Below are 14390 nucleotides of genomic sequence, written 5' to 3'. Positions count from 1 at the left end.
ACACTGGGTGCACTTGAACAGAATCATCATTGCCCAGGAACAAATTCAAACTCAATGTTATTTGGAAGAACAGCAGGAGTCCAGTCAGCTGGTAGGAGCACAATAGGATACACAAGCCACTCCATTCTAGCTGCAGACATGTTAATTAATATATTTCTTTGACATCCTGATTGATTGAAATAGCACTTAAAGAGTAATTAAAATGTTTATTTCTATTAGGAATGTCAACCAAGACATGGAATATAGCAATTACCTGTGACGGATTAGAGGAAGATGATGAAGTCTTTGAAGTAGTTCTGAACTCCCCTGTGAATGCTGTTCTTGGCACACGGACAAGAGCTGTAGTGAAAATTTTGGACTCAAAAGGAGGTATTCTCTTTTGATCCTCATCATTAAGATGGTGGGACAATCTTGTCTGAGTAGCTACCTATTTTCAATCACTAGTTGTTCCTAACACTCTCCTTTAGATCAAACCACTTAATTTCTTTTTAGAGAAAACAGGCTCAGCAGTTGCAAACCCTTTATCCTCACACAATCATATGCATCCTCTGAGAAAACACAGCATGGAGAAAGCTATGAGTACAAAATAAGAAAGGTGCCAGGAAAAAACCACTTTTCATTACAATGTGAGTTCAGTTCTCATGTATTAAAGTGGGAAAAAATGTTTTTAGGTCCATTAGAATGTTTTTTTCCCCCAGTTATAGTTGGCAGTTATACACCTCTAAAAAAGATTTCTTTTATTTTCAAAAAAGAAGTCTAACAAATGAACCAACTCTTACAATATATTTTCTAATGCTTAACAAACACAGTCTGCAACTTTACAGCACACACCAGTGATCGGTAGAGAGTATAGTCTTTTAAAACTGCATTATTATTGTGTTTTTCAGTGAACATATGTGATGTGCCTAAAACATAATAAAAAAGAAGCAACTGTAGAAATAGAAAAATAGAAAAACTGTAGAAAAATAGCAATAACTAGCAAAGCATCTGAGTCCTCTGAAAGCTGAAGAGTGCTTTTTCTTTTGGTGTTTAGTGAAAAAATATTTAAAATACCTATGTTACAATGAATTAGGCTTCATGTTGTAAGAAATCCTTTCAAAATTTCAGATTTCTTTTTCTCCTTAACATTCATAATGTAAATCATAATGTAAATTGACATACTAAATTTGTGGAAACAAATGGCCTGTATTTCCAAGGAGAAAATTGCCTGGGCATGATGGAAGTATCACCGACGGTAGTTATTGATACCTGTCTCTCCGTTACCAAAAAAGCAGCACTGCAAACCCCAATATATGCAGGAAAACAGATATTTTAGCAGATGCTTGGCTGAAATTCTGACCTGTGGGTAGACAGATGCATCACATGTGAAAACACATGTATATAGGTAGCAGTGCAGTCATAGTCATCACTAATGCCAGAAATGAGGATGACTAAACAAACAGCAAATCAACTACTTCAAGTGAAAGAATCATCCAACTTTTAATGACAAGCTGTTTATGTGCCCATATCAACATGACCAGTTATCTGCTCATGCAGTTAGAACTGACCATCTGCCATTTTTATGCTTTCAGGTCAGTGCAGCTATTCCCATTCTTCTAGCCAAAGCAAGCATGGCTTCTGGGGGAGAGGAACAATGTTTCCAGTTTCCAAAGGCTCCTCATCACCTTCCAGGCCTGGCAATTTTTCCCTGGAAGGGATCCCACTGCCTCCTTCCAAAGGGATGAGAGAGCATGGAAGAGACTCGTGGCTGGAGCACAGCTTGGCAAATCTGTCAAGGACCAGGCTGAGAGTGACTGGAAACGGCCAAATAGTAAGACATTTCTGGAGTTCAGTGATTGACTTATTTATGAATTTATTGTGATGTGATATCTTCAATAAACTGTCATATTTTTGTAGTGACCCTACCTGACCATTCAATAACTATAAACTACCAGAGTTTGCTCTGAGTCTGACCTGAGAGCTCTTTAAAAATACCATAAAGAAAAAAACCTACCAAAAATCCATGTATGCAAGAGAGGAAGAAAAACATGATTTGGGGCAGAAACTAGGCATCAAACAACTTCAGTAATTATGAAGCTTCTCATTTTGTATAAATTATGGAGCAATTAGAAGAAAGAAGTCAGTGCAGCCAGGCAAATGTATAGGGCCTGTGCATCGGGTACTGAAGCTCTAAAGTTGAAAATACTGTTAGCTTAAACAGGAAAGTTATTTAAATCTTGCCCACTGATTTTCCTGCTTAAGTTATATTGGTTTATCTACGTGGTTTAATAACTTTCTGCTACTGTAACCTTAAAAGTTAATAGAATCTGTTTGTAAAGACACTTTTAATTTGTGCATTTTAATGGCTGTTTTCAGAGGTTATCCATTTTCATTCTGCAAGAGAAAGAACTAAAACCAAGGCATGCTCTTCATGATTTATAACTTAGGTCTTGTAGTAAATTTTGCATACAGTCTATTTGTTCCTATAATGCATGAATATGCCCATCTCATTCTGCTGTTCTGCTTTTTTCAGGTTCGCCCTTCATCTGTATTTAGAAATGGAACAGATGTGGTTTTCAAAGTAAGAGCATTATGAGTATTGGTCAGCCATTTCTATGATTTCTTTCTGATTCTGTTCTTTCCAGGCTTTATCACTCTTAATAATTTGTTATGACCAGTATGTTATTTTTCTATGTATCTTTCTCTTTCTTTGGTGTAATTTTCCTTTGATTCACAACAGTTTGTATTGTAATTAATTTTTATTATTATTTATTTAGTTTATTTAAGTATTTTTGTATTTATTAACCCTCTCTTTTCCGTCTCTTGTTGTTCTTGCATATGTGATACTGTAAAACACAGTATCATGGGATGGTATCACTCAAAATAGAGGATGACACCTCATCAGCTAAAACCAACAAGAAGGCAAAACCACAAGTAAATGTCATCTCCTCTAGGAAGATAGAAATCCCACAGGCTGATAAGGCAGAACTTGCATCTGAACCAAGTTCAAGACATAAGGTATGAAACGTTTTGTTTCATAGGCATTTTCACCATCTGCTTTCAGTCACGCTGTTTTCCAAATTGATTTAACACCTCCAAGATCTGCAGCCTAACCCTTCCCACTCCGAAGCTGAGCTTAACCTGTACACAGATCACAACGCAGCCCTTGAAGAGTTTTCATGGCATAAAATTTTAATATAAGGCCTAATTAATCGATTTCATATTGCTTCTCTGGTTTGTGTAATTATTTTCCTTTAAATGTTATAATGACATTTTCTCTTTCCAGGACTTTTACCCTTTTCCAAAGGCCTGTACACCAGATTTAAAGGGTCTCTTGCATTATGAAGAAAGCACTCAAAAGTTATTTCAGTGTGATGGGATAACATGGAAATTCTGGAATTCCCAAAGCAAGGTAGAAGTGTATCCATGATTATGCATTTAAGCCAGAGTACGGAGCCTGCAATGAGCAACACTCTCAAACAAAGACTTTCTTGTAACAGCTCTTTACTTGTAGAGAGAACAAAAGTGTTGTCAGAGTCAGGTTTGCTTTCACCAGAAATAAAAGTTTCCCAGAAATATGATGAGGACTTGACTTCTGGGGTTGCCTTTCCTCCCTGTCATCCACAGGTGCTCCTGGACAAACCATGTGAGCACTGGTGCCTTGGTGCTTTGTGAGTATGTGGGCATAAGACAGTCTGGGAATGAACTTTGTGAGAAAATGAGTAGAAGTTAGTAAAATTAGCTTACTTAGGTATTCTGTAAACATACGTTCCCTCCATCACGGAAGATGTCATGCTGAATTTTGTTTCACTGCATTCCGTATGCAGACTGCAGGACACAGTCAGTGGTGTTCAAACTAATACAATCTCTTGAGAGGATTTTTTGAACTGAAACCTGCTGTCACCATTAAAACTACAGATTTTAATTGTAGTCTCCTCTGGCAGGCATTTATTTATTTAAATCTTTTAAGCAGTGCTGTAGCTTTATTGATACACACTGAAGTTCATGCTCAGTTTAATTCTGTTCATTAGTGTACAGACTATCTGTGCACAGACATCTGCTCACAGATCACTGTGAGCATAAGTCTGTTTTGTCTTTTCTTCTTTTATTTTAGGAGGTAAGCAGGAAGAAATGTCCTTCTGGATGGAGTTATCATGAGGGCAGCTGCTACTTCCTGGTAGTGAATCACAAGGTCACCTGGAACACTGCTGCTCAGGCTTGCAGAGAACAGTAAGAAACCACCATGCAAATGTGTTCGCTGTGCACTGCTGTTGCCCTGAGCTGAATGCTGCTCTTGAGGCCAAATTTATTCACATATGCCCCACTTTGGCTGTTCTGCACAGCTTCCCAAAAAATAGAAAAATTCCTGGGATTCAGACCCAGTGGAGGACAGAAATATTATTAGTCTTACAAAGTTTCAGGTGGTGATGCTACCTTATTCAAAGCACAAATTCCCAAAGTTGTCCATTTGCAGTAAGGATATTTCCTAATGGAAGAGTTAGTCTAGGAGAACAGAAATACAGCAATAACTCAGACTTTCATCCTCTCTGACCCACCATTTCTTGGTTCTACCTGCACTTGATATAGCAACAGTAAAAGGTTGCCCGCTCCCATGTGCCTCACTGTATTCTTCTGAAGATGCGGCTCTGCAGATTCTGTAACTACTTGAAAATTTTAACTTTCAATTTAACAGCACATTTCTGACTTTTTAAGGATAAATAAAGGCATAACCACAACAGCAACAAAAACAACAAGAACAGTAGTAGTTGTCTCAAAGTAGGAGCAAATAAAAACTCTGCCAGTCTTGCTCTTTGGACGTCTGCTTTGTGATTTTGGTTTTAAGAGCATTAAGTTAGCACTGGAAGAAATGCTGGCCATGTTAACATGAAGCTTGCCCTAGGATCATGCATTCTCTCTACCTTGTACTGAATTGTGAGCACCAGGTCAAAGGCCAATCTGAACAATAGCAAGGGCTTAAAAAGACCTCTCCATTACTCCATGAAAGGAAAATTAGAGCAGGGAAGACTTGGAAATGAAAGAAACAGAATATATTCCAGAAGCAGTGGAAGGACATGCAGGAAACATGAATCATGGCCAAGCATGCATAACAGTCCTTGATTCATTCCACTCAGTTATGCCAGATCATGTTGTCTTGGTAACATACAAAATAAAAGTGTTGGTTACCTCCCAGCTAATGGAAGATATTCTTTGCTAGAATATAAATGTTACCTGCGCTTGTTAGCTGATCCCAAATTTCACATTACTGCTTGGTTTACTTAAAATTTCAGCTCCTGAAATTGTTTTCTGTTATCTGCATTTATTATGGTACTTATCCAAAAAAAAAGAGCCCTAAATAGTGATTTTTTTTTTCCTGTAGGCTTCAAGGTTCAATTGATCCCTTGGTAATGTATGTCACTCTATGGGAAGGTGTTTCCCAAAAAGAGTGTGCTTCTGGGGATCCATATTTTTTGTACGTGGTAATTTCTTGTTGAAGGCCATAGTGTGCAATGTAGATATTAAACTGAAGAGCAGTAAATAAATGTAAGCAACAGTAAGTAAATGACTGTGTTAAACACCTGCAGAAAATGTCAAGGCATATCACTGAGTCCACAAGGAACTGAATCCTCAGGCAGTGATGATTCAATTAATGTCATATTAGCACAGACTTAGAAAGCTTTATCCTGGTAAATGGAGTCCTCCTGGCCTCAAACTGGAATTGATTTACAAAAGTACAATCTCAGGAACACACTTAAAATTATACAAGAAGATAACTTAATAAATTCTGTTCTGGGCTTTTTCCTAGCTCCTACCAGCAATCACCACCACCACCACTGATTGTGCTATTTCTGTTATGAATTTAATGTCTGTTGACATTTAAATAGTTGGTATTTCAAACAAGGAAGTAAAACCAGCATGGAGGTCAATCTCAATTTTTAATAGATCAAGGAAACATTAAATGAAAATAGTAGAATGGACTTTCAGTAAATCAGCCAACTTCACTGAAAAATAATTTTTTATTTCTACAAAAATGACATTATTTTAAACTTCTATACATTTGTCTTGCTAGATTTTTTTTCTATTACACAGAACAGGGAAAAAGCACAAGCACTGTTACAGTTGATTCATCAACAGTCTCCAAGTAACCAACCCAGCCTCCTTGAGGAAGCATTGCTATCCTGAGATGATGGACTGGGCAACAAGCTAATACACAAAAAAGAAGTGGGCAGGCTGGAGAGAGTCCAGAGGAGGGCCACAAAGATGATCAAAAGACTGGAAAGCCTGCCATGTAAGGAAAGAAGCCTTAGGGAAGCCCTTATCACCATGTTCCAGCATTTAAAGGGAGTCTACAAGGAAGAAGGATACTGCCCTTTTACAAGGAGTTACGTAGAAAAGATAAGCGACAATGGGAACAAGTTACTCCTGCTAAGATTCCAATTAGACTCAAGAGAAATTATTTTTTCACAGTGAGAGCAGCTGTTAGAATAGTCTCCCAGGGAAGTGGTGGATTCCCCAACATCAGACACTTTTAAGGTTCAGCTGGACAGGGTACTGGCCCATCTTGGCTGAAACATGCTTTTGCCAGAGGGGCTGGACCAGATGATCCTTGAGGTTCCTTCCAACCTGATATTCTGTGATTATATTCCATGAAAGCAGTGCTGTCAATCTACTGTGGAAGCAGTTGTCGTCTGGACATAACTATATATGCAGGGGCTTATGCAGATCTGTTTGGGCTTTTATTGACACACATTTGCATCCATTTGTTGCAGGTAGTATACCGACCTTTTCTTCAGTTTCCACCTGCAGGGTTAGAAACAGAACACATATATGCTTGTCTCGATGCAAGTTGCTCTAGCTTTGTTTGTTTGTATGCATGAAGAGGCTCTTGGCAACATGAAGAGAAGCATCTGGGGGATATTACGGCTGAGTGATCCCACAGCAGCCCGATTTAGAAGCAATTTTGGTGATTTATGTCACAGTTCTTGTTTATCCCACAGGAACATGTCCTCCCCAAGGGTCAGTACAGCAGGGCTCACTCACATGTGAGATGGTTTCACTGCTGCCACTGAGGGAATGGAACAGCACTGGATAGACAGAACCTAAAGCTCTGTCTTTTGCTTTGTTAGTCATACTATACCTTTATCTTCTTGAACATTTAATTAGAGCTCAAATATGGTCAGATTTCAGATCCTTTACTGCTAGCTATGTAAGTCAGGGGCAATTATTTTGTTTGGTGTTAGTGTATTAGCTGCATATGGCTTTTGTCCTTGGGAATCACAGGCAGAATCACATCTAACATAATAGGTTAGATCCTCCAGGATGGCTCAGTGTTGCCTAGTGCGGGACAGAGCCTGCTACCCTTCTCTCCTAAAGCTGTGCTGGTTCTGTAAGTGACAGGTTTAACTTTCAGTTGCGAGTGACTCCAGCATGGGAATTCAGGTACCTGGAGTCTATTGTATCTTGTCTGACTTTCAACTGCCACTCTGGAAGTGCAGGGCTCCTGCAAGCTCTGCATCGTGTCTGCCACTCATCTGAATGTTCTGAATACTACAAGGTCTTGTAAGACACACTTGACACCTATTTCAAGGCATCAGGATAGGTGACCAAACAAAAGACTAGGTTGAGCACAGCCTCTCAGTCACCCCCACCCCCTTCAACATCAGAATAGGACATGGATTTACTACAATAGTTTAAGTATTCTGTTGTCCTGTGGAGACCTTCATACCTAGTCAAATGTGCTTCTTCTGAGGTTAAATTTTTTAAAATAGTACAAGATTCTTTAAAACATGTTGGATAATTTAATATAAAATCAGTAAAGTCTTTGTGATAAGTGTTTTTCATTTCTGCTTCAAGGTCAATAGCTACCCAAAATATTTCCTTAATTTGGGCAACTGCTCTAAGATAAAGGATACTCTTGATTTGATGGCAAAAATTTTAAAGTACATGAAAACAATTTCAAATGGACTTTTCAGCACAGAAATAAAACATGACCCCTTATCTTGAGTAATTTACATTAGGAAGTGCTAGATTTACACAACTCCATAAATGTTATCTTGTCATTTCCGTGTCTGACGCTCTGCCTAGAGGTTCAGTAATTAATATTATCGGAAGTGGTATGTTCCTTCAGGACTGATCTCATCTCCCTACAATTCATATAAATCCCTTAACTAGGTGTAACAATTAAGAACGGTTGTTGTGTCTTCAATAATGTGTATTTCTCAGGTTGTATTTAGAAAGCACTCCTATAGAGAAAAGATTAGATAACGTTATAATTATTGCAGTGCTTTCCTTTCACAGTGCTGAAATCTCTCCCTGGTATGTAGATTGAAGTAAAAGTCTGAAACTTATTTCTCAGACCACCCCTGTATGTCTTAAATCATAGAGCAGTTCCTGACACAGAATGGTACTTTTTGTTTCCACATTTTCTAAGACAATCAAAACAACAGGAGTAAGTATGCTTACCTGAAGTAACTTACTTAGTTCCTGGGTTTTGAGTGTCCTTAAACAGAAACCAGATAAAATGTTTTATTTTTTTTTGTGCTCAGCTAGTAGTGATACCACAGAAATTGCTGTCCAAACCTCTCCTTAGCTCCAGATTTGGTCAGTGCAACCACAGTCACTGTGAGGGGGAACGGTATCCTCCTGCTGAAGCAGTTAGCCTGGGAGGGCACCCTGAATTAACTGAGCCTGCTCTTCTGGACTTTTTGTCTGCAGAAGAAGATGGAGTAAGAAACTTAACAAGAGGTGTTGTCAGCGTAACATGTTTGTTCCTGGCTCACTGGAGATTCAATGCCTGGTAGATGGGCCCAGAAGGGTGGAAGCATGTCACCCTTGGGACATACAGGCATAAACACCATGCACAAAATTTCACTGTGATGAGAGACACAGTTGAAGTCCTGCTGAGAGCTTCACTGGGTGCAGTTTTGGGAATCTGTACAATAAGCAGGTGAACAATCTCAAACCCTACCAGGCAGTTGCTAACCCATCTGGAAAGACATGAGCAATGTTTCTGAGCCATCCTGCCACACCTCTACATGAGGAAAGTGTACACAGAATCACAGTTGGAAGGGGCCCAACATAGTTGCTTAGTTTGAAGGGACCCACAAGCATCATCTAATCTAATCCTTAGCCCTGCACAAAACCACCCCCAAGAGTCATACCATGTGCCTCAGAGTGTTGTCCAAATGCTTCTTGAACTTTGTCAGGCTTGGTGCTGTGGCCACTTCCTTGGGGAGCCTGTTCCAGTGCCCAGTGACCCTCTGGGGGAAGAACCTTTTCCTAATACCCAAACTAAACCTCCCCTGACAGAACTTCAGGCCATTCCCTTGGGTTCTGTCACTTGTCACCACACAAAGAAGAGATCAGTGCCTGCTCCTCCTCTTCTCCTCACAAAGAAGTTGTAACTGCATTGAGGTCTCCCCTCAGTCTCCTCTTCTCCAGGCTGAACAGACCAAGTGACCTCAGCCATTCCTCACACAGCTTCCCCTCAAGGCCTTTCCCCATCTTTATTGCCCTCCTTTGGACACTCTCTAATGACTTAATATCTTTCTTATATTGCAGTGCCCAAAACTGCACACAATATTCAAGGTGAGGCAGCCCCAGTGCAGAGCAGAGTGGGACAATCCCCTCCCTTGACTGGCTGGTGATGCTTTGCCTGATGCCCCCCAGGACATGGTTGGCTCTCCTGGCTGCCAGGGCATTGCTGACTCAGATTCAACTTGCCTTTGACCAGGATCCCCAGGTCTTTTTCCATAGCACTGCTTTCCCACATCTCATTCCCCAGTCTGTACCAACATCCAGGGTTGCCCCATCCCAGGTGCAGAATTGGCCAGTTCCTCCTGTTGAACTTCCTGTGGTTGGTGATCACCCAGTCCTCTGATTTGTCAAGGTCTCTCTGCAGGGCCTCCCTGCCTTCGAGGGAGTCAACAGCTCCTCGCAGTTTTGTGTCATCTGCAAACTTACTTCATTTGAGACATCCTTTACACTTTGTTTTCTGGTAGTCCCTGAACTTAGAGGGCCTGGACTGGACCTACAGAACGGTGTCTAGGGCAGCTGTGATTCCACAGGTGAGAGCTAACACCCAGCTCTCCTGCAGGCTTTGGCAGATCCACCATGCAAAGTAGAGCAGAGAGCAACTCCACCCCTTGCTGTTTTGGTTGACTTGCAGGGATAAAGGAGGAGGCCTTTGCAGCAGAAGCATCCCCCATCAGCATTGCAATGAATTTGTTTTGTACCATTCCCCTCTGGGCCCAGATTAAGGAATGGTCCATTTGTGCAGTAGGGACTGTGCAGATTATTTGTGGACGACTACTCTGAACTCCTCCTGATGTAAATTTTTGTTGCTTCCCTGTCTTGTGTGGCATCATATGGAATCCATGGGATCAGTATCTCAGAAGAGGCAGAGGGCAGTAACAGGAATGGAGCTCCAGGCATAGTTCTCTAACTGGGCAGAAGGTTTGATGGTGGGCTTGCAATCCAAGATCTGTTCATGGTCTCCATGGTGGACTCAAGTCTGTCCTGTAATTCTCGAGGCCTGGTTGTTGTTCCTGCTCTTAAAACAGTCTTTACTTCATTTGGAGGAATAGTGATCTTTTGTCTCTGTTTTCTGGCAAAAGTAATGACATTAGCAAAGCCTCCTAAAGCTGTTGCTTATTCTGCTTCTGCAAAAGGTTTTTTCTCTTTTAAAACATGTTTTGATGAGAAGTGTTGTTTGCTTTGTCCCTATCAAGCATCACCCAGGATGTTCAGATGGGGTTGGCATCACTCTTAGACTGAGTGGCAGTCAGAAATATTAAACAGATATGATGGCATCAGAAGCTCAGCAGGGATGGCAGCAGCAGGCATAGCATATAAAAAGGTGACATGATATCATTGCAAACAGAAAGATGGATAAATAGGAGAATGGAGCCACTGATGGCTGACAGTGCCTGACAAATTTGAAGTATGTCATTCATCTTAATACTTCAGAATTTAGACTGATCTCTAAATGGCTTAAGAACAGCCTGCAGGTGCTTGAATGTTTGGTGTTGGTTGGAGGACTTGTCAGTGGCAAGGCCACTCAGTGGCTAGGGTTTGCAAATACTCTTTTGTATTTGGCATTCTTTAAGTACAAATGCAGAGCAGAACATATGCATTGACTTAATTCAGAAATAGTCTGCTTTATACACACCACAGCTGCTCTCCATTCTGAACTAAATGTGTAGTCATTGTAGACAACCCTCTGAAGAATGTGCTGCATCTCAGAGCCTTTTCACATATCAAACTTCTTGTGAAGAGCAACTTGGGAAACCCGTGGTATACCTGCATTTACTGAGTGCAGGTTCACAAAAGAATGGAAAAACAGAATGCCTCAACTGAAAGAAAATTTGAAAAGGATATATGCATGAAAAATACTAAAGAAGAAGGAGGGTGGGATAGGTGGAGAGGAGGGAAATCCAGGGAATGATGTGACAACCTCAGTGTTGATTTTAGAGGGTGCGTGTGCTACTGTGAAAGGGAAGATTTAGCTTAGATATTAGGGCAAGGTTCTTTCCCACAGAGGGTGGTTGAATGCTGGAACAGGCTCCCCATGAAAGTGGTGACAGTACCAAGCCTGACAGAGTTCAAGAAGTGTTTGGACAATGCTCTCAGGCACATGGTGTGATTCTTGGGGCTGTCCTGTGCAGGGCCAGGACTGGACTGCAATGATCCTTGTGGTTCCCTTCCAACTCAGGACATTCTAAGATTACTTCTCAGAAGCACACCAGCACTTAAATGCGTTATTCAAAGCTTCAGTCTTGTCAGAACCTGATTTTAAAAAGATATAGTCTGCTCTACTACCAAATGGGTGAAGCTGCCTCTTTCAGTGGCTTGAATTTTTATGAAGGAAGTTTATTATTTTATGGAAAATATGGTATCAGTAATTGTGCTGATGGTTTAAAACGCAGTTTGTGAATATCAGGCACATATTTCCTGAACACATTTCTTTCAGTTTCTCAGCTGATTTTTCTGTTAGAAAAATGAGATTAGGACTGTGGTTCCTCTCCAAATAATCCACAATTTTAAGACTTAGTCTTCATGTAATTATTCTTTCATTCCAGTAAGTCATGGGGTCTTTTTCCTGTGACAAGTTATTTATATGCTTTATAATAGAATCAGTGCCCCTTGTTGGTAAGTTGACCTGTCTGTCACTCTGTGGAATGCTAATTACTCTGTCCTCTCTCCTTGAGCCTAGATACCTGGGGAGTCTAGCAAGTGTGGCTAATGAACAACATATGCAGTGGCTGTGGGACTTTGGTAGAAGGATGCCCTTTTGGATAGGCAAGTACATCCACTGCCTGTCCTCTCTGAGCATTGAAAAGCACCTTGAAAAGCACCTGTGCACCTTGAAAAGCAGAGACTGCCCCAGCAGTTCCACCCCAGTTTTTAAACATTGCACTGTACTCAACTTTCTGCTGATTTTATTATCTAAGAACAAAGCATAAGGCAAAAGCCATAATTTACATGGCTAATTTTACAAGTCTATATTAAAAAGAAGAGTTTACCACATTGCCTATTTCTGTTCAGTTTTTGTCTTGAAACCTTTCCCATTTTAACACAAGCTGATAAAAATAGCTCCTACACTTCTGTTTATCTCACCATTCTTTTGACTGTTTATTTATCTTTAATTTAGCTTTTTTTTATTTGTTAGTTTTAACTTTCAACAATTATGTATGTTCCTGCTAAATTAATGATGCCATCTTGTGTCAGAAATCTTATGAATTAATTAGAGGATCAGCTAAAGAACACTTCATCATAACATTTTAGATTTAGCTGTTTCTTATAATGCACATTACATTAGTGAGCAATGGAAAGAATGTTGCTCTAATGTCCTCAATTTGGTTCTTGTTTTTCGATTCTGCTCTGCAATTGTCAGCTCAGTAATTTTCTTAGATGAATTTACTAGCTATACTAAATTAACTTTAAAAAGTACAGTCAGTTAAGACAATGTTTAATGGGCTCATGATTCTGTTAACCCAAGAGAAATAAATTCTGCTGACAAGAATAAAGACTACAAGACTGTTATGTCAATTTTCTGATCTTGGTCACTTAAGTCTTGTCTAAAAATATTACCCACATTACCCTCTTAGTAACTCAGAGGCTAAATGAAAAGATATGTTTTACGTTGTACTAATTAATACAACCTAATTTTACAACTGTTAATTTACACAGTGTAAACAAGGTCTAAAAACATATGCAGGATTTTACATTCAGAAGAAATCTGAAGACATCTGAGGCTGTCCAGACTAGAATATAATATTCTCCTTGCTATCTCAAGTCTCAGAAGAGAAACCTATGAGGGCATAGACTTGTGATAGATGGAAAGAGGAGAAACATTTTAGATAGGCACTAATGTGGAAAAGTATATTTTTCTTATTTGGATGGCACTATTTGTAATTCAACTGGCCTAATTAAATACTAAATTGTGTTTTATTTGTGTTCCATCAGATGTTTTTTTCTCTCTCAGCGCTAAATTGTATGCATTTTTTAACAAAGATATAGAACAACAGACTTCTTTTGGCATCAGACTCCAGAGACAATGAATATCACTGATTTGGTCTTACTGATTTCACACAGGCTTGAATGACCAGCTCAATCCTGGACACTGGGAGTGGAATGGAGGAGAACCTGTAACCTACATAAACTGGAGAAGAGGCTCCTACCGCTTTCCAGTGGGAGGAAGAAATTGTGTATTTGTGCAGAAGCGAGGAAAATGGCAAGCAACTGACTGCAAGAATGTCAAACCAAACAGCTATATATGTTCAAGAAAGTTGTAAGGAATAGAGGATGCCTTTGAAAGCATATGGACATTCATGCTGTTTCAGTATGTTATCTGCAGACATGGGAGTGCAGTTGGAAAACTGTCCTGATTATTAGCAAGGTTTATTTTGTATGCTGCCAGAGGTGCAGATGCACTGGCCTCTAATCAAGGTATAGAGGTCCACTACAAAGTTTAAGTCTAGGTTAAGTTTTGACTTCTCCCCAAAGACATTGATCTGTCGCTTACTTGTATTTTTACAAAAAAGAGTTGGGTCTTAAAGCTTTCATCACACTCCTGTGTGAAAGAACTTTTTTAAAAAATAAAGTAGCAAATCAGTTGATTTGCTTTCCTCTAAAGGAGGGATTGTGAATGGGGGTGGAAATGGGGGCAGACTTTTGGCTAGAACCAGGTCCTCTTGGGTGATGAGGGGAGTGACATCATGTAAGGAAGGTTTCTTTGGTTGATGCCCTAATGCAATATCTTACAAAAGGACCAATGGCTGGATTTAGTGACAGAGTACAACAGGAGCAAAGTGGGCTTTTTTTCTACCACCCAAGGCCATCTTTGGATCCCTATGGATCTTTTCATACAGAGCTGCATAATGTTTCATATTCCTAAATAATGGTACATCTCT

The 14390-nt window shown here is 39.9% G+C and overlaps 1 protein-coding gene across 1 annotated transcript in view; it reads left to right on the top strand.

Moving 5' to 3' along the window:
* Positions 1–14066, top strand: part of FREM1 (FRAS1 related extracellular matrix 1) — a 63759-nt gene extending 49693 nt beyond the window's left edge. The window contains exons 30-37 of the mRNA XM_027883748.1: positions 220–369; positions 1572–1810; positions 2513–2560; positions 2839–2997; positions 3266–3391; positions 4094–4209; positions 12191–12276; positions 13573–14066. Coding sequence (XP_027739549.1) covers positions 220–369; positions 1572–1810; positions 2513–2560; positions 2839–2997; positions 3266–3391; positions 4094–4209; positions 12191–12276; positions 13573–13772 — 1124 coding nt within the window. The 3' untranslated portion in view covers positions 13773–14066. The remainder of the gene's footprint in view (positions 1–219; positions 370–1571; positions 1811–2512; positions 2561–2838; positions 2998–3265; positions 3392–4093; positions 4210–12190; positions 12277–13572) is intronic.
* Positions 14067–14390: the final 324 nt, after the last annotated feature.

The sequence above is a fragment of the Empidonax traillii genome, unplaced genomic scaffold, assembly GCF_003031625.1.
Source record: "Empidonax traillii isolate 1590-97213 ecotype Southwest subspecies unplaced genomic scaffold, ASM303162v1 scaffold133:size1091145, whole genome shotgun sequence".
NCBI lineage: Eukaryota > Metazoa > Chordata > Aves > Passeriformes > Tyrannidae > Empidonax > Empidonax traillii.
Note: the sequence above shows the minus strand (reverse complement) of the source record. Positions and strands in the feature narration are given on the sequence as shown.